Here is a 21,673-nt window from a genome sequence, read left to right on the forward strand (position 1 = left end):
TTCCAACATAGGTCATAAGCTATCTCTGTGCGAAATGCCATGCAAATCTGTTCAGTCGTTTCCGCGTACTAATTTAATTAAAACTTTTTTAACAGGTGGCAACTCTTTCAAAAAATTAGCCTATTTTCCACTGTAGGTCATAAGCTATCTGCTTGCAAAATTTCATGCAAATCCGTTCAGACTTCCGCGTATTAATTTAATTAAACTTTTTTAGCAGGTGGTAACTCTTAAAAAATGTAGCCTATTCTTCAACCTAGCTCATAAGCTATCCGTGTGAAAACTTCCATGCAAATCAGTTCACTCATTTCCGCGTATTAATTAAATTAAACATTTCTAACAGGTGGCAACTCTTAAAAAAGTAGCCTACTTTCTAATCTAGGTCATAAGCTATTTGTGTGCAAAATTTCATGCAACTCCGTTTAGTCGTTTCCGCGTATTAATTTAATTAAACTTTTTTAACAGGTGGCAACTCTTCCAAAAAATTAGGGACTAAGCAGTCCACCACTCGAACGCACACTGGCAGTCGGCCGAGTTTTCCGATCTAAAAATATTCTACATTCTACACCATTTCTACGAAAAGTTGTTTTTGCCCATATAAAATACATGAAAAACTTTAAGCGCTTTGAGCACTCCTTAAATTCCTTTTTATTTTAAAATAAAAAAAATAGTGGTATATTTTTTTTTTTGGTATAGAACAATCCTAGGGGGTGCCGGCATTAAAATTTCGACTTTACTTTTTCACGTGCAATTTTGGACCACTCTAGTGCATATATAAATATATATATATAAATATGTACATATATAAATGTATTTGTACTAGGAGGCGTGGCTCATAGGGGACATATGTATATTTCGTTTAAACATTACATGAAGCATTTTTTCAATGCAGTAATCATCCACGTCTAGAAACAAATGCACCTAAGTCTATAAAGATTTTATTGATTAAGGTTTCCTGAATTTGCATTTCACAAGGTTATCACCGGGGAAATAAAAAGTGTAAAAATGCAAGTCACATTCATGTGTGAAACTATGCACAATATTTTTCTATGAAACTTTAGTAACTATTTTGACGTTTTTCGTTCAATACACTTTCATACCTACTCACACATGTATGCATTGATTTCAAGTGGTAGCGATTGCTGTTCGATTGCATAAAAGCGGTGATCCTCTTCACCCACCAGCTACCTATACATACATATGTAAGTAATACATTGTAAGTAATCTCAAATGCCTTTGAACCTGTACTGTCAATCAAATTCATACGAGCGCAGTTGTAGCCTGTAGTTCATAGGCCCGTGCGATCCACTAGAGCTCATGTAGACATCCATATACATACATACTATATATGTAGCTACATATGGTAATATCTAAATATAGCTTCCGACCATCTTATGACTTTTATATATCTACCAGCACTTCCTCAAAGTGAAAGTGGATTTGCTTGTTCCTAGAAAGTTGTTTTGTTTCAACCTTTCTTCTTTCCTTTTTTGGATAAAGGAAATACCTTCANATGTAGCTTCCGACCATCTTATGACTTTTATATATCTACTAGCCAGGGATGAAAAATGGAAATTTCAGATTGTACCTAATACCATAAAATAAATGCACCTAAATGAGACAGATTGTACCTAAAAAGTTACTTTTCATTCATTTGTAGTTTTTATTAAGTTAATTTAAAATATAAATACAAATGATGAATGCACTTTAAACTTGATTAGGTTTGTTTTTTAAACTGAGCTTATATCTATATACTATAGTCTAATGGGAATCGGAGAAGCTTTGTTTTTGTCTAATCTTGACTACTGAAAAATATTGGCGAAAAAGCATAAAACTTGTTTTTTCCTTTTTAATCCAGCTTTTTATAAAAAAAAACAGGAAAAGTCGGCTAATTTATCCGATTCCCTTTAATAAGTGCAGCAAGTCGAGAGGAAATAATCGGAATTGCCGTAGGTTACTTCGAGAGCATTTTAAACATATTTCCAGAAATGAAATTTGAAGAAATCCTAGACACAAGACTGTATGGGCGAATAAAATTAATAGAAGAGTTAAAATGTCATATCCGGGGAACTTTAGCTTTTATGGTTTCAATAGATAAAAAATGCATTCGAATAATTGCAAAGGTGGAAAGTTTAGGGTGTGATCTACGGTGTAATGACGTTTTGTCGAATTAAATATTTCAAATTTCGAATATAAAAAATATAACAAGAATTTCGAACTTGAGGATAGCTAAGTAAAGTGTTAATTTTTCGTAGTGGCCGTTTTAAATGCAATGCAAAATATTTAAGAGAATACATAGTATGATTTTTCTAATTTCTTCCTTTTGACCACTTTTCTTTGGAATTGTTTATTCTTCAAAATGAAAGCGAAGCTTCTCCCATGCCTACAAGTAAATATTTTAGCAGGATAAAGGAAAAAGAAACAAAAAAACTTAAAATGAATCTTATCAAAATATGATTGTACCTAAAATCTAGCGATTGTACCTAATGTACCTTTAAGTCATCAAACGTCGGAAAAAGGTACAATTGCACCTACTTTTTCATCCCTGCTACCAGCACTTCCTCAAAGTGAAAGTGGATTTGCTTGTTCCTAGAAAGTTGATTTGTTTCAACCTTTCTTCTTTCCTTTTTTGGATAAAGGAAATACCTTCATAGAGAAAGAAAGAAGCCTTTTGTGACAGCTTTAGCTGTAAGATTTCGACCGCTCTGTATGCTTTGACAAATGTAGGGAAGAGTTGCCCGCCACTAATAATTTCTCTCTCGTGAAAGTTTGATTGTAATAAGTAGCTATCGTTTCGTTGGATTCAAACACCAAAGCAAAAAGAAAAAAAACGAGAAACGACGAAGACACATTTACCAGCTTGAGAAACATATCTCCCTATCCTCTAATCTTTCCAACGCTTTTTCTGCTACCACCAGCGGGTACTGCAGCGAATTCTCTCATTTGGATCCATTCGTAAGACATAAGCTAGCCAACGCAGTCGCTGTATTTTAATTCGCTGAACTACACTGCACAGTAGTTAAAAATTGGTATATTGTGTTCACAATTAACCGGAGCCTTAATTTTCCACTCAGTTTGATTAATTATTACTTTTTCTTAATGAAAGCAAGAGACTATTTTTTAACTTTTGTTTGTTTGCATTAATTTTTTCGGTGCAAAGTGCAGGAAAATTAGTGATTTTTAAGAAAATCGATTCTCCTGTTCCAGTTAATAAATGTTAAATAATAAAAACTAGACGAAAACAATTGTAGGGTTTTCCCAAAACGAAAAAGATTGATATGTTATAAAAAACTTTTCACCAAAATTATTATTTTTTTTTTGGTTTTTATCCAAATTTTAGGTATGCAGTTTTATAGATCATTAAATTTGGTATAATAATGTGCAAGTTGCAAGTGGCTAATAGTTCGCGTTGATTTTTAACAATATAACAAACGCTTTTATTTCCCATTTAGCCTGCAAATGTGCTCGAAATGTTAGTGAAAAAATTATTAAAAATCAGCGCGGCCTCTTAACCACTTGCAAATTACTCTTTATTGTACTAAAATTTAATTATCCCCAACATTTTTCTAGAAACTCAAAAAAAAAATTATTTTATTTTGGTAAAATTTTTTTTTAAACATTTCAAACTTTTTTTTTTTAATTTTTTTTTCGTTTCAGGTGAAATCTAAAATTGTTTTCAACTCGTTACTATTATGCAAAATTTATTAACTGGAACAGGATAATCGATTTTCATCAAAATTGCTACTTTTTCTGCACGTTACACTAAAAAAAATAATACAAGCACACAAAAATTCAAAAAATTCAATTTTATCCGCTTTCTTTAAAAAAATAATAATAATAATCGAAGTGACAAACAGTTACGCTTATTTTCATTGTTTATTTCTTAAATTTTTTTTTTCATTTTCCTTATCGAATAATCTGAGCGGGAACAAATATTTTTGTATGGCATAGGTATAATTAGTGTATCAAAGAAATACCGTTCGCAAAAGAAAACAAAACGCCTTATAATAATAAAAAACAGTTTTGTTGGTGGTTTATTATTTGGCTCCTATAATGCTGTTTTTGATTTTTCGTCTTTACCACCATAAAATAAATTTAAAAGGTGAAACAAAAAATATCACTTTATTTGGAAATGGCCCTCATACATTTGTACGTCTATCAGATAACTTACAGTATTTTAATACAAACGTATACATACATACTATGTTGTCAAATATTAATGTTATCTGTATGATGCAGATAATGCCGTTTTATTTTGCTCCCGGTGATGTTTTTTCCTTGTCTATTCATTTACTATCTGTATATTATACTTGGCGTATTTAGTACAATACAATGTGAAGTTGACTCGATCTTATTAAGCAATGTTTTATTTAGTTTTTCTATGGGCTCATTTAAATGAGCTGCCAGCGATAAGGGAAGACTATAAGATGCCTGCAAAAACCGTAAACCAGCTTCATTCCCAGCCAATACATTGCTGATAGTAGACATTTTTTGTGGTTTCGTAAATATATTTATATTATTTCACATACATAATTATAAAAGAAGCAACCAGAACAAATTAGTGTATGCGCAGTTAAAATTTTATGAACTAAAATTTGTGGTTTTCTTAAAGCTAAGTCGCCACGAACTCTAAACAACTGTGATAATAATAAACTGTGGTCACAAACGCCGCCACAAAAAATCTATCTGAGTGTATATTCTGCACTTTACGTGTACCACCGCAGGAGTTGATATGTATAAAAACTGAAGGCAGTCACAAGTGAAAAATTATTAACTTCCACAATTTGGTGCTGTGAATATCGGTAAAAAGTTGTGTGTGTGTGTGTGTGGTGAAATTTAAGGATAACTTTATTAAGTTTAAAGTGTAGAAATAATCTTTCAACTTAAGAAAAATGGAATCGCCTGCGCCTGAGTCGTTGAAACATACACTTTATGTGCCAAATAGGACACTGATGGGGCCTGGACCATCCAATGCTTCGTCACGTGTGCTCGATTCACTCAGCAATCCCATTTTGGGGCATATGCATCCGGAATGTTTTGAGGTAAGTATACAAATGGAAATATCTGACTATACCAAACTGTCCCTTCAATTAAAAACCCAATTTAAATTTAACTGAAGTCAAATCTGAATTTTATTTCTATTTGGTTTGAGTTACGGGTACATATTCCATTTTTATCATAGCTTAGGCTAAAAACACAGTGGAGCGACGAGCAAAGCGACTAGCATTGCGTCGAGCAAAGCGTCAATTACAAATGTGTAGGAAGGCTTTGCTCTTCACTATGCACGCTTCCATTGAAACATATGTATATGTACGTTTGTAGTCGGCGCTTTGATCAATGCTCTTTGTTCGTTGCTCCACTATGTTTTTAGTCTTAGAAGGGCATAACCTTTTGCCGTCGATGTTCTTCCGTGGCGCTCATTTATAGCCACTATATTAGTTTGATTTTAACGATTGATAATCTGTCAGATCATTATGATTGCGGGACTTTCAGTCGTCTACACTTTTCTATTCCATGCCTTACTTTCATTCAGACTAGTGATTACATTCTTATTCTAACGGTGTTTGTGTAATGTTATTTAGAAAGTCCTTTCAGGGCGGACGACGGGTCCACGACTTTAGTATTGACTCACCCGTGGAAGGTTTGTTTTGTCGGCAGCGAGGTGCCTCAGTTGAAGCTCGTGTTAACTACTCTTCGGCGCTCTCGCCCTGGTTAAGCGAGAACCGAAAACGGTCAGGAAAACTTCTTAACCGCAACTCTCTACGCATCCAATAGAATTAGAAGTGACACTCACGGTTATTTCAACGTGTCCTTTAAACACTTTTTTAAAGCAATTCGTCCTTTGCAGAACTGAGGTCTGAGTATCTCGGATCGAAATTCCTAAACAGCTTCGCCGAACTCTCGCGAACTGATATCGACTGTTGTCAGACCTACTTACATATGTGCGCAGAGCATACAGTCATGTGAAAAATAATAGGGTAATTTTAACCAGTTTAGACAATTCTATTTTTTGTTTGTATGATGTTAATTTTTTTTTAGAAAAATTCAGCGCAATATCTAACGANTTTCTACAAAGTTTGAAATTTGGACTTATTTGATTTTTGTAAGATAGTTAATGAACTGAATTTTAATAATATATATACTAAACATTAAACAAACGAAAAAAGTAGCCAAAATTGGTCAAAATGTCGTGTCACTATTATTTCTCGTAATATGACGTCATAGTACGAGCGGAGCTATGCTTGTGAGCTTCATTCACAGCCGCGAATATGGAACAAGGAATTTTCAATCACTGCAGGCTAGATAAACAGCAATTTTTTACCCTTCGTTCTCTACGAGTTTCGTTCGAGAATCAAAGACAATCAAATTAAGCAGAATAAGATTAGTTAATTTTGAAAAAACTGTCGGAGGAATTTTTAATTTGGAATCGCCAGTTTTATCTCTCGTCAATCGAAAGTGGAAGAATTTGATTGGCGTTTGACATTCTAACTTCTCTATTAGCAAAGAAATGAATAACGATTTTCAACCAGTTTTATACCAGATTTGCTAAAAGCGCAACAGAACCTGCTCTTATCAATGCATAAAACAACAAAAAATAGTAGCAAAAATGTTTGTAACTGAACTAACAGACAATTTCGTTCNTAATAACGATTTTCAACCAGTTTTATACCAGATTTGCTAAAAGCGCAACAGAACCTGCTCTTATCAATGCATAAAACAACAAAAATAGTAGCAAAAATGTTTGTAACTGAACTAACAGACAATTTCGTTCGGCTTCAGCGCATAGCCGCTGATAGCCAACCCAACCATATCTGTTGTCTGCGCTGACATTTGATCCACATCTGTTGTGTCTTGCAAGGCGGACAAAAGTACGATTTCCAATAAAATAATAAAATTGCCAAAGAAAATGTTAATACAGTAAATCATCTGTTTTTTTGTGGGACAAGGTCCGAGGATCAGTTAGTATGTCGGAAATGAGTGACGTTCCTCGAAAATGGTAGAAGATAATGCAATAAGTTCAGGATATTTTGTTATCTATGCATATGTACATATAATGAATTTGTAACATACCGATGTCTGTACGTTATAGATATTAAAAGGAAAATGAATGCGGGGGTGATCTTTAATAGATCAACAGAAGCCAAANGGGCGGACAAAAGTACGATTTCCAATAAAAATAAAATTGCCAAAGAAAATGTTAATATAGTAAATCATCTGTTTTTTTGTGGGACAAGGTCCGAGGATCAGTTAGTATGTCGGAAATGAGTGACGTTCCTCGAAAAAGGTAGAAGATAATGCAATAAGTTCTGGATATTTTGTTATCTATGCATATGTACATATAATAAATTTGTAACAGACCGATGTCTGTACGTTATAGATATTAAAGGAAAATGAATGCGGGGGTGATCTTTAATAGATCAACAGAAGCCAAATCAACAATTTTTAGAATTTTTATCTGCTGTCTGTATGTTTGTACGCGCATCACTCGAAAATTAATGCCTGTAATCGAATGAATGCAGTTTTCACTGATGTATTGCCTGAGGTCTAACTTAGAATATAGAAGAAAAACATTGTAGAGTCGCCGCCGGATTGAAAATTGCAGTTAGGTAAATCGATAAGTCAAACTATATACTGCAATATGGCTATCAAAAGAAAGAGGTTTAAGAAGGCTTACAGTCGAAACAATTTTTGTGGAAGGTAGCAAACCTGTTTGAAAGTGTTAATTTAATTCAATTAATACTATTAATTAAAGTTTAGGAAAGTTTACTTCCGAAAATATTTTTGAGGGGGGTTGCCAGCTGTTATCAACTTAGCCAAATATTTTCATCCTCCAAATTAAGTAATAAAAAACTCCGGGCCCTCCTGAAAACTAAACCACCCTTACCCTCCGCCCCGATTTATCGTTGAACCTGGTTACAACACTGTACCATTCAAGATTTTTTAATAAATTTTGAAAATTCTCATCTCCATATTCAATGCCATTCGTCTTTACAGATAATGGACGAAATCAAGNATGTAATCGAATGAATGCAGTTTTCACTGATGTATTGCCTGAGGTCTAACTTAAAATATAGAAGAAAAACATTGTAGAGTCGCCGCCGGATTGCAAATTGCAGTTAGGTAAATCGATAAGTCAAACTATATACTGCAATATGGCTATCAAAAGAAAGAGGTTTAAGAAGTCCGACAGTCGAAACAATTTTTGTGGAAGGTAGCAACCTGTTTGAAAGTGTTAATTTAATTCAATTAATAAGATTAATTAAAGTTTAGGAAAGTTTACTTCCGAAAATATTTTTGAGGGGGGTTGCCAGCCAAATATTTTCATCCTCCAAATTAAGTAACAAAAAACTCCGGGCCCTCCTGAAAACTAAACCACCCTAACCCTCCGCCCCGATTTATCGTTGAACCTGGTTACAACACTATACCATTATTCAAGATTTTTAAATAAATTTTGAAAATTCTTATCTCCATATTCAATGCCATTCGTCTTTACAGATAATGGACGAAATCAAGCAGGGCATCAAATACCTTTTCCAAACAAAAAACACAGCCACAATGTGCATTAGCGGCTCGGGGCATGCCGGCATGGAAACAGCTTTTATGAATCTCGTGGAGGATGGTGATGTTGTACTTCTAGGTTGCACTGGACTGTGGGGACATCGTGCCGCCGAAATGGTTAAGCGCGTCAATGGTGATGTACGTTACGTTGAGGCGCGTTTTGGACGCTCACTGACCATGAAAGAAATCGAATTCGCCTTTGAGGGACACAAGCCACAGATGTTCTTCATTGCACAAGGTGATTCATCGACGGGTATATTGCAGCAACATTTGAAGGAAATCGGTGAACTTTGCGAGCGTTACAACTGCCTTTTTGTTGTCGATGTGGTGGCTTCAGTGGGTGGCACAGAATTCCTTATGGATGCTTGGAAAGTTGATATGGCATATGCGGGTTCTCAGAAGGTGCTCGGTGCGCCACCAGGCATAACGCCCGTTTCATTCAGCGAACGTGCCATCGCACGCATCAGGGCACGCAAAACTTATGTCAAGTCGTACTATTTTGATGCCCTACTTGTCGGACAATATTGGAATTGTTTCGATTTACCACGCATCTATCATCACACCATCTCATCGACGCTGCTGTATGGTTTGCGCGAAGCATTGGCACAATTTTGCGCGATGGGTCGGAAAAATGTGATACATCGACACCAGGAGTGCTCACATCGGCTGCAGTGTGGTCTGCAGGATATAGGCTTGGAGATGCTTGTGCCAAATGCCAATGATCGCTTGCCTACGGTGAATACAATTAAAGTACCGGCGGGTGTGGAGTGGCGCAAGGTGGCCGAGTACGCGATGAGAAAGTGAGTAGATATTCAAATTCGGGCCGCTTATGACTAAGATAATATTGACACTAACTATGTATTTATTACTATTTTTTTTTGCAGATACAACTTGGAGATAAGCGGCGGTTTGGGACCCACAGCTGAGCAGGTGTTTCGTATTGGGCTGATGGGTGAGAATGCCACATACGAGCGTGTGGATCTGGTGCTTAACATTATGCATGAAGCTATACTAAGCACGAAATTGAAAGATAAATCAAAAATCTAATATATGTACTTCGCATTGCTATTAACAAAATTTAGCGTTTAAGATATTATAAAGTGCAAAACTTTGCATAAACTGTATACACACTAACTAGGGTTGATTAACTATAAATACTTATGTACCAGTAAAATCACACGCGTTACATTTTCATAAATAAATAAGATAAGAATTTCTCATTTTAAAAGAGTTTTGTCAATATGGAGCTCTTATAGCTCATTGACGATATTGCCAAGAATTTGTCTTATTCCACACAAGAAGGCCTGTCTACGTTGGTTGGTTGCTTCAGGTGGATTATAACCCTGGTGGTAAGCAATTAGCAAGTTTGCCATTTTCATTCCACAACTCGTAGAACTGACACCCATTTGGCGGCGCTAATGAATTTCAGTACGCCATATAGAGAGAGGGGGTTGCACTCTGAAATATTCTGCAGGAATGGTTTGCCGAGTGTCTTTAGCCTCNATTCAAGCTCGAGTGATAATTGTTACATTTTCATAAATAAACAAGATAAGAATTTTGTTAATATGGAGCTCTTATAGGTCATTGACGATATTGCCAAGAATTTGTCTTATTCCACACAAGAAGGCCTGTCTACGTTGGTTGGTTGCTTCAGGTGGATTATCACCCTGGTGGTAAGCAATTAGCAAGTTTGCCATTTTCATTCCACAACTCGTGGAACTGACACCCATTTGGCGGCACTAATGAATTTCAGTACGCCATATAGAGAGAGGGGTTTACACTCTGAAATATTCTGCAGGAATGGTTTGCCGAGTGTCTTTAGCCTCATCCGCATAAGCCGAGGGCTGAACCATATACAACGCGTGGGACACATTCCGTGCGGAGCTATACAGCTTGTTGAAATTCTAAGGGGTGTTTGGTTCTGTTTTAACGGCTAGGTTATTAGATTCAGAATGAATCCAACAATTTTATTGAGCTTGGGGCCGTTTTTATGAAAAATGTTGTGGAAAAGCAACAATAATATACAAAGGTAAGAAGTTATAGCTGCTATTTGGGAGATCACTACATCTACTAATCAGACTTCTTCAACCGCGGTCACTGAGGAGATGTGGTGATCTCCGAAGTAGCAGCTATACCTTCTACCTTTTGTAAATTATTGTTGATTTTCAATAAATTTTTTCATAGGAAACGGCCTCAAGCTCAATTAAATTGTTGAATATAATTGTTATAAGGCCATAAATAACAAAAAAATTCTGAATGAATAATAAATTTACGGCCAGTCAAACATACCGAAAGAAAGTCGGAGAGTCTCCTTACTTCGATGTTTAAGACATCGGTAATACTTCCATCGATGTATCGTCAATTTCGCGATGTTATTAAATTGTAAAAGTCGATGGCAAACATTGAAAATTTAACCAATTTAATCGTGTAATATCTAAAACTATGTTCACATATCAATATTATCTCAATCAAAGCTCGTTTTTTAATCACCCCGTTTACACAGGCAAATCTCAGATTATTAGCCGTCAAATTTGATGTGCTTGTTATTCTCACATCTCAAGGAAAAGTTATGTTTCTTCTCTGTGCAACCGTGATCAAGTTTTTCTGCTATATTAAGCAATATAAATATATTTTAACTTAACATTTTATTAAAAAATACCTTTAAAACCCTCCTTTCCTTGCTAGCGTCCATTTTTGTTTACTTTTACATTTGCCATTTCTCCTCTTCTTCGCAAAAACAATCGATAAAACTAGGATGGACACCGAAAAGTTATCGGTTAAATCTGAGATTATTTTATAATTACAGATTAACAAGGGACGAATTTTATATGGCTAATCTCTTTTTCTAATTACAGATTAGGAAGTTAAGCTCGAAAATGAGGATAATCTACTTATATGTGAACCTAGTATAAGAAACTCCCTCGGGTGGTTACCACCTTATGCTAAATTGTTCTTGGCTTCTAGGTTTTCTTCGAAAGAATACTGACGACTGTCGGCCACTCAGATAAGTCTACGTTCATCATTTTATTCTTGGTCTTAGAGAGGTGGTCTCGGTGCCAAAAACTTTCCGACAGGTCCCAATGCTACTAAAACGGCACTCTCACAGCGACGAACAGATTAATGCCGCAAGTATTTAAGGTGTTAAGTGCTGTAATAGTGCCGTGCACATTGTGGATGTGTCTTTACGAGTGGTGAACATAGATTTGACAGCAGTTTGCCCCGGCTTAAGTAGTGGGGATACTCTCCCTGATTTCCACAATCAGCAATTATGAGAGAAGTCATCGACAAATTAAAGATTCTGGTGAGGTATTCAAATCGCGTTGGTCAAAAGTTTTTAGGCTTCAATATGGATAACCAGTCGGCATCCAATGGCTTTGGTGACTTTTTCCTTCCCGATAACTAGTTCATATAACTTGCACACACACCAGAAGTAGGTTGCTGTAAACGATGGCTCAAGCGATTGGTACCATTTACACGGATCACTTAGGGAGCTCACGATTTGTAACATTTTAAGTGTAAAGTTGCTATGTAGATAGATAGATAGATATATAGTTGAAGTAAGCACTGCGACCAGTAGGTCTATTGTGCTCTCAACTCATCGCAGTACCTCACCAAGTTGCTACTTAGCAATCTAGCACATATTTTGTTGCTTTTCCAACAACAACAAAATGCATTGCTAGATTGCTAAGTAGCAACTTTACACCTAAAATGCTTCTTAGATCGTCCTCCAACAGCTCTTGGTAGCGTAAAATCCTAATCATAGCTATACGTAGATACGGCTTTCGTAGGATTGAAATCATTTTCATTTTGTTAACCGATTTCTATAAATATTTTTTTAGAGGAAATGTGGTACATCAGAGGAGGTCCCATACTAATTTGGTTTACATCGCCCCATTGGATCATGAAGAAATTAAAGGTACTCTTAAATTTTTATATGAGATTGAAAAATGGACAAATAAATAGTTTGGGAAAAAATACTAAGGATCTATTTCATGTATGGAATTAACAATAACAACCACGCTGCCCAGTTTAAATATCGGCAAATCAGCTATACATCGATAATGCGGGTTCGATGCCTGCTTAAGTCTAGAAAAAAGAACTGTGTTGAGGAGGGCTGGTGATCTTCAAAATAGCTGCTATAACTTCCATCGCTTAAGACTTTGTTGCTTTTTCCATTTTTCCTAATAACCAATCGTGGTACAAAGCTCAATATCTAGCCATAAATTTTAAATTTTTTGATGACCAACCATCAAATTCTTAAAAAAAAAAACCAAGAAAAACTCATAAAATTTTTGTGTACAAAAAACATTTAATCATTATTTGATTTACATACATATGTACGAACGTAAGTAATATGCCTTAAAAAGCTTACATACATTATTAACTTTTTTTTTATTTTAGAGGATATGCAAAGTTGCACTGCCACATGCAGCTTACACATAAATACATATGCTACATACAAACAGCTGCAATGTGCTTCAATAACAATAAAAGTAAGTATATACTTTAGTTCAATATATAAATTCTCGAATTGGCGACAAACATTTGCTGCACATGCGCTTGGAATACTTTTTGTTTAATATACATACATAAATATTTATTATTTTTAATTGTTTTTTGTTAATTACTGATTTTCATTGTGTTCATTAATATTGATACAGGTAGGCATGTTAAGGGAATTATAAACGTTTTTAATTTTCTTTATTATTTATTTAAATGCAGGCCACTGCTAAACGTATAAACATTAACCATTCATTACCATACGCACAAATTCTTCATAATTCACATTGCCTTGTGTGTCCTCTTGATTGGTCATTAGCTGTTCGACCTCTTCATCGGTTAACTTCTCACCCAGCGTAGTTAGTAGATGTCTCAATTCAGCTGATGAAATGAAACCGCTGGCATCTTTGTCGAAATGACGCAAACCTTCAATGAAATCATCGGCAGTATCGCCAGAACGCGCCTTGGAAATCGCCTGATAGATAGGTAAGAATACTTCGAAGCTAATCCGTTCGTCAGGCTTCAATTGGTGAGTGCATTTCTTTACATCCGATTCAGTGGGATTCTGACCGAGTGCACGCAAACACTCGCCCACTTGACTCAGTTGGATTTTACCATCACCGCGATTGTCGAAGAGGTTGAAGGCCTCTTGGAATTCTACAATGTTGCGAAAAAAATGAAACCAATTTAATTAATGTAAAGGAATAGCAGACACAAATTACAAATAAATGCAATAGTTTTAACCTTCCACTGTAGTAAATGAATTTTTTGTTGGTGGCTCGTAGATGTACATTGCAAATGTGTTAACTTTGCTTCACGTTTGTTTAGTGAATTAATTTTTTATTTGCGATCAATAAAATTTTGCAATACTAAAGTGTTGTGTTGCATGTTACGCGCAGCCAACGAATGAAATGCGCAAAAGTGGTTTGGTGATGTCCCACCGCAAAAAATAATTGAAGGTGAACTTGAGCGCTTACATATGTAGGGGCTGGTACTAGGCGCGTAGATGGAGAAAAAAAAACACAATTCCAATATGTAAAGCAAAAAACGAGTACTTTGTTCTCTTCGAGTTCGAGATAATTTAACAAACATTTTCAAATATACGTATATATAATAGTATATGCAAATAACTGAAGTTTGATGCAAACATATTAAATTACATTGATATACATAGTTTGTAAAATTTTACTAGTTCTTCGCTGTGCAAGCACCCTGTATAATAATTTGCTATCATTGCAGTTTAGTTATTTTATCCATATACGGTAAAACATGTTTTTCCATCGAGAATTGCCTTTTTGGCTGCAGATAGACGTTGTCGAGTACACCCATTCCCCCAACAACAGTCGTCATAAATGTTGTAACTACCTTAAGAGTGATGTGAGTAAACAATTGGAGGATGGCACAAATACGCATGTATGTATGTACATTAGAGTGCAACGCTCCCCATACAAAAAAAAAAAAAAAATCGGTACTCTTATTCCATTGGAATTATAAAATCTATTATATTTTAAGACGTCCCCCAAAGTATTTCGGAAAAATATTAAGATTTACCTGAGCTGGAAATGAAAATGAAATACCTCCAAAAATGGAGCTTTTTATGAATAAAAATTGCTTCTTAAAGATTTTTTTTTAAATCCTCTCAAATGACAAAACGGTTTAAGCTTAAAATATTTGCACAAAAATATTTAAAAAAACATTTAAACAAATTTTCAATGGAATCGTAATTATGAGATTTTTGATGCAGTTTTTTTTACCTTTTTCAAAGACTGGTATAAGAAAAACTTTAATAACTGAACGTAAACTACTCCGATTAAGACTTGTGAGGTATCAGTGGAAAGGTATTTTCCCACCCTTTTTATTTCTTTGCTAAAAAACTTATTCAAAGGATGAAAGAGAAAGCTAGGATGAACGAGCATCATTCCAAGATGAATTAAGATGTGGTGGCATATAAAAAAAAAAATTTGGACACGAATGACTTTTTTTGCACAGAAATAAAAATAGTGAGGAAATACCTTTCTAGTGAGACCTCAGAGAATGAGAATAGTTTTGGCCCAGTTATTCAAGTTTTTCGTAAATCAATCTTTGAAAAAAGTTAAAAAACAGCATCTAAAATATCATTATTACGATTCCGTTGAAAAGATTTTTAAATATTTTTATGCAGATTTTTTAAGTTTAATCTGTTTTGTCATCTGAAGGGATTCTTTTTCAAAAATTTCCTTAAGAAACCATTTTTGTTCTTAAATAACTCCATTTTAGCGGTATTTTCAAACCTGTCCAGCTCACGTAAATCTTAATATTTTTCCGACATATTTTGATGGAAATCTTAAAATATAATAAATTTTGTAATCCCGGCGGAAAAAGCGCAACTGTTTTTGGTGATGCAGTCTAATACATAAATGTACATATGTACATACATGTGTTTGCTTTATATAGAGCTTTACCTAAACTTATTTTATAGCTTTGTTTTATATACATATAGATACATATATGCATTCATATGTACATCACATAATATGTGATAATATTATATGTACTATGTACGTATATGCCAATTTTCCACATAATTTATAACACATTGCCATTTCCTACTGATTGTTTAGAGAACAATGGACTTGCTGCTATGGGGTATGTTTGTCAGATATGATGTGGTCATAAAATATGTACAGACTTTAAAATTCCTTGCAACTGGAGTAGTTGCGCCAAAAACTTCAGCGCTTGTATATTTGGTGGTGGATTTTTCAGTTGTATTATGTAAAAAATTTACTTTATTTCGACTCTATTGACGCAATATGCCTAGACATATAGTACTTAATTCAAAAAAATAAAAAAAAAACGTTTATCAAAAGCAGTGATAAGAAAATGCTGATTGGATTGAAACTAAAATATTGCATGCGGTTGCTACTAATATGCCTATACCTACATATACAGACCTTTGAAAAATAAGGTAAACTACTATTCTACTAAATGATTTTCTGTAGTCAAACAACACCGGATAATTCCGTTTTGTTTAGCCAATTCACACTGGATGATTTGTTACCATTAGTAAATTTATATAAAATGATTATATATATTTTTTTTTTAAGTGGCGATTTAAAATCCCTGTTGTGGTTGTTGTTGTAACAGCATACAAATTCCTCAAAGAGATTTTGGGAGTGTTGCTGGAGTGACAGTCCTTGGCCAGATATAAATCTGGGTCGTTCCGGTTACGTAGACCCGACTTTCGTGGGAACGTAAAATCCCTCTTCATTTCCTTTGGGTATGGTGTGTCAAGGTTTTAGAAATAATATGGCAAATTAATAAAAATATCCTTTGAAAAATTATTTGTATGTATAAGCTACGGCATTTAGTTGCCATTTACAACTATAGTTAGTTGTTGCATGCAACATAAAACGTACAACTTGACCATAAAATCATTGAAGGCAATGCATATTGCACTGGAAATCGCCCAATAAGGCAAGAAAGCGGCTAAACCTTGACGTACACATGTATGAATGTACACACATGTGTACATTTTCGCTGATATAAATAAGCAGCACAAATAGCAATTTAATTTCATTCCAGCGTTAACCAGATAGCTGAGTATGAAGAATACTACAATCAATTGGAGCATAGCCATAAAATAATAAATTTTTGAAGCGAATTGTAATAAAACCGTTGATTAAGCAGCAATAATGAGTACAAGAAATTATTTCAAAGTTGGCAAATTTATAATCGAGGCTATTCGAATAGTTTAATATTTACTTATTGCCTCAAAGCAAAATGGTGTCCACTTATTGATAGCGTCATCGACTGGCATTTAGTGTCACACGTACACTGTGTGGACACTTTGCTGCGATATCTTTTGGAGTTTTTTTTTCGTATGCTTTGTGCTGGTTAAGTACTTTGGTTTGTAAAGCTGTTACTCGTCCAAAGAAAAGTGAGTCATCAGCCACAAAAACAACCGTGGTCCATATGAAAATGAAGTGCAATGCATTGTAGTATTAAATATCGTCACACTGGAATTTCTTTTACACGGACTGTTAAGGTTCGTGACACAAATATATGTCCAATTCCTGCATCTTCTGTCCAATCCATAAAACACGCCCACTACTATTTACTATACTAAACAATGCTATGAGATCTTCTTTGTTTTTTCTATTTTACTCACCAGCCAATTGGTCTTCACTGAAGTTGGTCTGAAAATAATTCGAGTATGTTTAAAAGTAATGGAAAAGTGAAAATAAACACAGACATTTACCATTTTATATATTTCAAGAAAGAAAATGAAACCCCAAAAAACTGTAGAAAATTTTACACACGTCAAAACCGCTCAGAGTTCTTTTTTGGAATGTGTCAGTGACGAACGTACTTGGCGTTGCCAGTTTGTGTAGGAAACAAACGTTACCATATCATTTTTATTTGATGTGTAAATTTTATGAGATTTACGTTCCTTCCATTTTTTGATTTTTATGAAACCCAATGAACGTACATCTACTTTTACGAGTTACGTTTTCTCTGGAAACAAAAAAAAAGTTTAGACCTCAGTATTTAGCATTTACTGATTCGGTTATCTGGTTCAAAAAACATCAGTTTATGAGAAGCGTCAGTACGCTTAAAACAAAGAACGTAAATCTATATATATATCTATAAATTTACCTTCTTTGCTACTCGCTGTTTAACGTGCCATGCCCACAACAAGCTTTTCAGGCGTTCCGTGCTTTTCAGGCTTTCAGAAGTAGCTGAATTGTACAGCTGAAAACCGTCATGTGAAGTTGTTCTCTTATGGATTTTGCTTAAATACGAATATCGCTATTCTTCACTTTGTTTTCTGTGTTCTGATGAATTTTCTAACGTAAGAAGACGTTCTTTGGTTATAGACTCGCTCGCTACAATTCAGCGAGTTGTGTCTTCTTAAAGATTTACGGTCTTTCCTTGAACCGTGTAAGAGGCATCTAAGGATACTGCAACATGCAACCCTGTATGGGAGTAAAAGAGAATTTGATAAAAATGTTAGCAAAAAGAGGGAAATTAAGAAAAGATAAAGAATAAGAGGGAAAACAAAATGATTAGAATTGCAAGCAGCTGTGCAACAAACAATTCATTCCACTAGGAAAAATAAATGCAACTACGCATAACGAATTCATGAATACCACAACTGGTTATTATTGAAGTTGCTTTGTTGTTGAATTTGATTGTGAGTCTTGCTCGAAATTATCACATTTATGCCGCCTATCTACTGCGTTTTTAAACTTTTCGTCGGGCTACTTTCAATTCCGTGCATAAACAAAAGGAAATGTGAAAAACAGAACCAGCAGGGAATCTCGTTCGCTGTGAAGACTTGTATCAGTGCGAAAGCAATTCAATTCGCTGTCACTCGTCGTCGACGACGTTCGTTCACTACTTGGCGTATCTACTCCACATTTATTCTGCGCACAGAAGATCAGCAGAGAGTTAAAAAATAAAATCTGCATGTACATATTTTATCAGATCAAATTGGAAAGATTTTCTTGAAAGTTTGTTGGGGAAAGATTTGCAGACTATCGGAGTGTTTCGAAGCTTTCAAATTGTGTTTGTATATGTAGCTGGTTTGTGCATAATAATTTGATGATAGCCTTTGTGGCAAAGAAAATTTTCGAAGCGCAAATTGGAAAAATTCATTGACGTGAATGTGTTAATTACGTTGGACGGTGTGCGTGCGTGTGTTTTTGTGTATTCGCGAACCCTTGCGTTGGCTGTGCATTTTGGTCGATACTCGTCACTGCAGAATTCTTGCCGATAGGCAAAAACCAGATAAATCATACGCGGAAGTGAAAATATAATTAAATGCAAGTTCTCAATTGATATATGTTTGTACATATGAAGTAACTTGTGAAAACTTATCAACTACATAGCTACAATTACGTATAAATATAATTTGCAGCGTTTCATTGCGTCGTCGAGAACGTTGACGTCGCTGCAGGCAGCACGGAAAATAATACAATAACAAAAAGAATTGCAAGGCAGCTGAAAAACAGAAAAATCAATCGTGCTTTTTCAGTTTATTTTACATGGAATGCAATAAGCAAATAAAAGTGAAGAATAACAAAAGAAAAACGAATTGTAATGCATAGAAGACATTGAGGCGTATAAAAGGGAAATAGAAGAAAAAGAGAAAAAAAACAGATTCGATGATAACGAAAAACAGAAAATTGAAGTTTTTGCATTTTGCGTTTGCTTCCCCGTTGGAGCAGCTGATAAAAATGAGCAGTGGCTTAATGTTTGATCAATTAAAAAATCAGAAATCTTAAAAATATAAACTAGGGTTCCTCACAAGCAGTTACTTCTTTAGTTTTCCAGCTCGTGAAATACTATATGCAGACTTTGTAGTGCATCTATATCAAGTGCGGGGGGCCAAAGGAATTAATGTGATACACGAACATTTTTGTATACCCACATATGCACATAAGTTAGTTGGAGGTGTAACAAAGACCATTTCGAAAAGGATTAAGTACGTAACAAACCAAATTGGTTTCACATCAATAGATAAATAATTGACTGATACGGAAAGGTCACGATAAGTTTTTCCAACTACGCATTTGCTGTGAGAGAAAGCGCAGCAATAAAATAAAAGATAAGCAGCAGTGGCCTGAAAGTCGGCAAAGATAAATTGTATTTTGCTTTAATTATCGTATTTTCTATTATACATTCATTTATATACAAGGAAAATCTACTTCACTGCAATTCGTTGGTTCATATATTTATTGCTGTTGAAGAGAATTGCTGCATCCAATTAAAATCGCGTAAAAGAAAAAAACAAAGGTTTTTTAAACGTGTACTAAAAATTAACATTACATAAAAAGAAATCGTTCAATATTTTAATTTTTGTGCTCACAAAATTTTGGTGCCGTCTATGTGAATTTCCTTTCTTGCCTTTTAACATCATTCCGCGCTGTTGTCGTCAATTGAAAGGGGTGTTGCTGTGGCGTTGGCGGCCATAGTGGTAACTTTGTATACAACGTTTCCTCTCAGGTAGCAACAAACCCATACAATTTTATAAAATCAACGAAAAGTAACAAAAATGACCAGCATTGCCGTCAATTCCGTATCCGGCTTTCGCCTGCAACGCAACGACGTAAGTACATTTATTCGTTGTAACTACATACCAAGCCATACGCTTTGCTAGATACATCCTTACATAAGTATTTATATAAATATTTACTTTTCCTCCTTAGCATATCTATTTTTCATTTACATATACAAATGTATCTACTTTCCTCTGCAATCCCATTGCCCTTTAAGACATTCTCAGCTCACTCCATTGTAGCTAAGCATTAATCACAGGTAGAATGTAATCTTCAATCTCGATGGGTTTACCAAAGGATTAAGAGAACACTTAAGTATATATTTATATAGTTCGACATTGAAATTCTTCATTTTTCACAAACATGCATACCTACTTACATATGTATCTTATAGAGGTTTGCGCCGAAAGGCTTTGGCGGTCGGTGGTGGTGTGATCAACTTGAAAAAGTATCGGCGACGCCTGCGCGTCTGGAAACGCTGGCGCTACTGCCCATAGGGTAGATTCCAAAGTTCCATGAAGCTACTAATCTTATAATGTCATCTTGTCAGCCTTAGGAATTCGCCATGCCAATTCAGATTATAATTCTAATTGAATTAAAATGTTGAGTGCCTGGTGGTGTTGGATGGGCCTGGGTAAAAGATTGCCGTATGTTAATTTCGGCAGGTTGTGAGAAATCGCGATTGAAGTTTGGAATGGAATTTCTCAAAAACGCGAAGATAGATTTTCTCCAAAGTCTCTGAAAATGTTAATAGTTCACAAAATTCTTAATTATTTAATTTTAAATGTTTGTTGTTAATTAGTTTTGAGTTTATGAAGGATTTTCTTTAGTAAAATTTTGTCGTAAGCGTCATTTGTCCACAATTTGGCAGCCCCTTTGTATGAAATACGACAAAAGGTGATCAAAATTTCTAATTAACACTTTTTTACTCAATATCTCGGAAACTAAGGGAGATATCCAAAAATGGAGAACGCCATTTTAAAGATATTGATTAGTTTAATATGACTGCATCACCAACTAAATTTTTACTAAATTATCGAAAAAGTTGTAGTCAATGGACCGAATGAATAAAAACAAAGCAATTGCTTTTTCTTAAAATTGCATACCTACTACTTCAGTTTTATTTGAATAAATCGAGTAAAGTGTGAGAAATTTTAAGAAAAAGCAATTGCTTATTTTTTATTCGTACGGACCAATAACTCGGAAACTAAAGGAGATATCTAAAAACGAATAACACCAATCGAAAAACCTTATTTTCCCCAGGCGACGATATGTACATACATACATATGTATGCATGCACATTAGGGTGCCAGTGGAATTTTTTTTTTTGAAATTTCAAGACCCTATCCTAACTTTATTTGTTTTTATGAGAATAATTATTGCCTATTTTTATAGATTTTTCAAAGGTTATTTAGAGGTCGCGACCTGCCGATTTAGGTCAGAAAATAAATTTTTGTAGATTTTTGAGTTTTTGAATGACTATTTTTAACTCGATTTCAAAGATCGAATATGATCTGAGAAGAGGATATATAGGCCTTTAAAATTGTGTATAACAATATATTGTTGGACTTGGCTT

General features: G+C 34.7%; 2 protein-coding genes across 3 annotated transcripts; one reads left to right on the top strand and one right to left on the bottom strand.

The window, feature by feature from the left end:
* Positions 1 to 4,367: 4,367 nt before the first annotated feature.
* Agxt (Alanine-glyoxylate aminotransferase) lies at positions 4,368 to 10,141 on the top strand. Its single transcript, XM_017624381.1, has 4 exons — positions 4,368 to 5,039; positions 8,494 to 9,356; positions 9,441 to 9,738; positions 10,060 to 10,141. Exons 1-3 carry the CDS (start codon positions 4,890 to 4,892, stop codon positions 9,601 to 9,603), a joined length of 1,176 nt encoding a protein of 391 aa, XP_017479870.1. The 5' UTR covers positions 4,368 to 4,889; the 3' UTR covers positions 9,604 to 9,738; positions 10,060 to 10,141.
* Positions 10,142 to 12,851: 2,710 nt separating this feature from the next.
* On the bottom strand, positions 12,852 to 17,404 carry LOC108369291 (myosin-2 essential light chain). Of its 2 annotated transcripts, XM_017624383.1 has the most exons (3): positions 17,294 to 17,404; positions 17,204 to 17,231; positions 12,852 to 13,713 (listed from the first exon to the last, which is right to left on the bottom strand). In XM_017624383.1, the coding sequence occupies exons 1-3, from the start codon at positions 17,294 to 17,296 to the stop codon at positions 13,301 to 13,303; spliced, it is 444 nt and encodes a 147-aa protein (XP_017479872.1). In that variant the 5' UTR covers positions 17,297 to 17,404; the 3' UTR covers positions 12,852 to 13,300. The 2 variants fall into 2 exon arrangements, with proteins under 2 accessions (XP_017479872.1, XP_017479871.1); XM_017624382.1 differs by lacking the exons at positions 17,204 to 17,231; positions 17,294 to 17,404 and adding an exon at positions 13,801 to 14,164.
* Positions 17,405 to 21,673: the final 4,269 nt, after the last annotated feature.

This window comes from Rhagoletis zephyria, unplaced genomic scaffold (assembly GCF_001687245.7).
Source record: "Rhagoletis zephyria isolate East Lansing unplaced genomic scaffold, Rhagoletis_zephyria_1.1 Rzeph_scaffold_03588, whole genome shotgun sequence".
Taxonomy (NCBI): Eukaryota; Metazoa; Arthropoda; class Insecta; order Diptera; family Tephritidae; genus Rhagoletis; species Rhagoletis zephyria.

Bases quoted from the DNA above. Each gene is read 5' to 3' on its own strand.
- Agxt (XM_017624381.1), top strand. From the start codon at position 4,890: ATGGAATCGCCTGCGCCTGAGTCGTTGAAACATACACTTTATGTGCCA. The intron at 5,040-8,493 runs GTAAGTATACAA...TCGTCTTTACAG, and splicing joins TGCATCCGGAATGTTTTGAG to ATAATGGACGAAATCAAGCA. The intron at 9,357-9,440 runs GTGAGTAGATAT...TTTTTTTTGCAG, and splicing joins GCCGAGTACGCGATGAGAAA to ATACAACTTGGAGATAAGCG.
- LOC108369291 (XM_017624382.1), bottom strand. From the start codon at position 13,849: ATGTACATCTACGAGCCACCAACAAAAAATTCATTTACTACAGTGGAA. The intron at 13,714-13,800 runs GTTAAAACTATT...GCAACATTGTAG, and splicing joins TTCATTTACTACAGTGGAAG to AATTCCAAGAGGCCTTCAAC.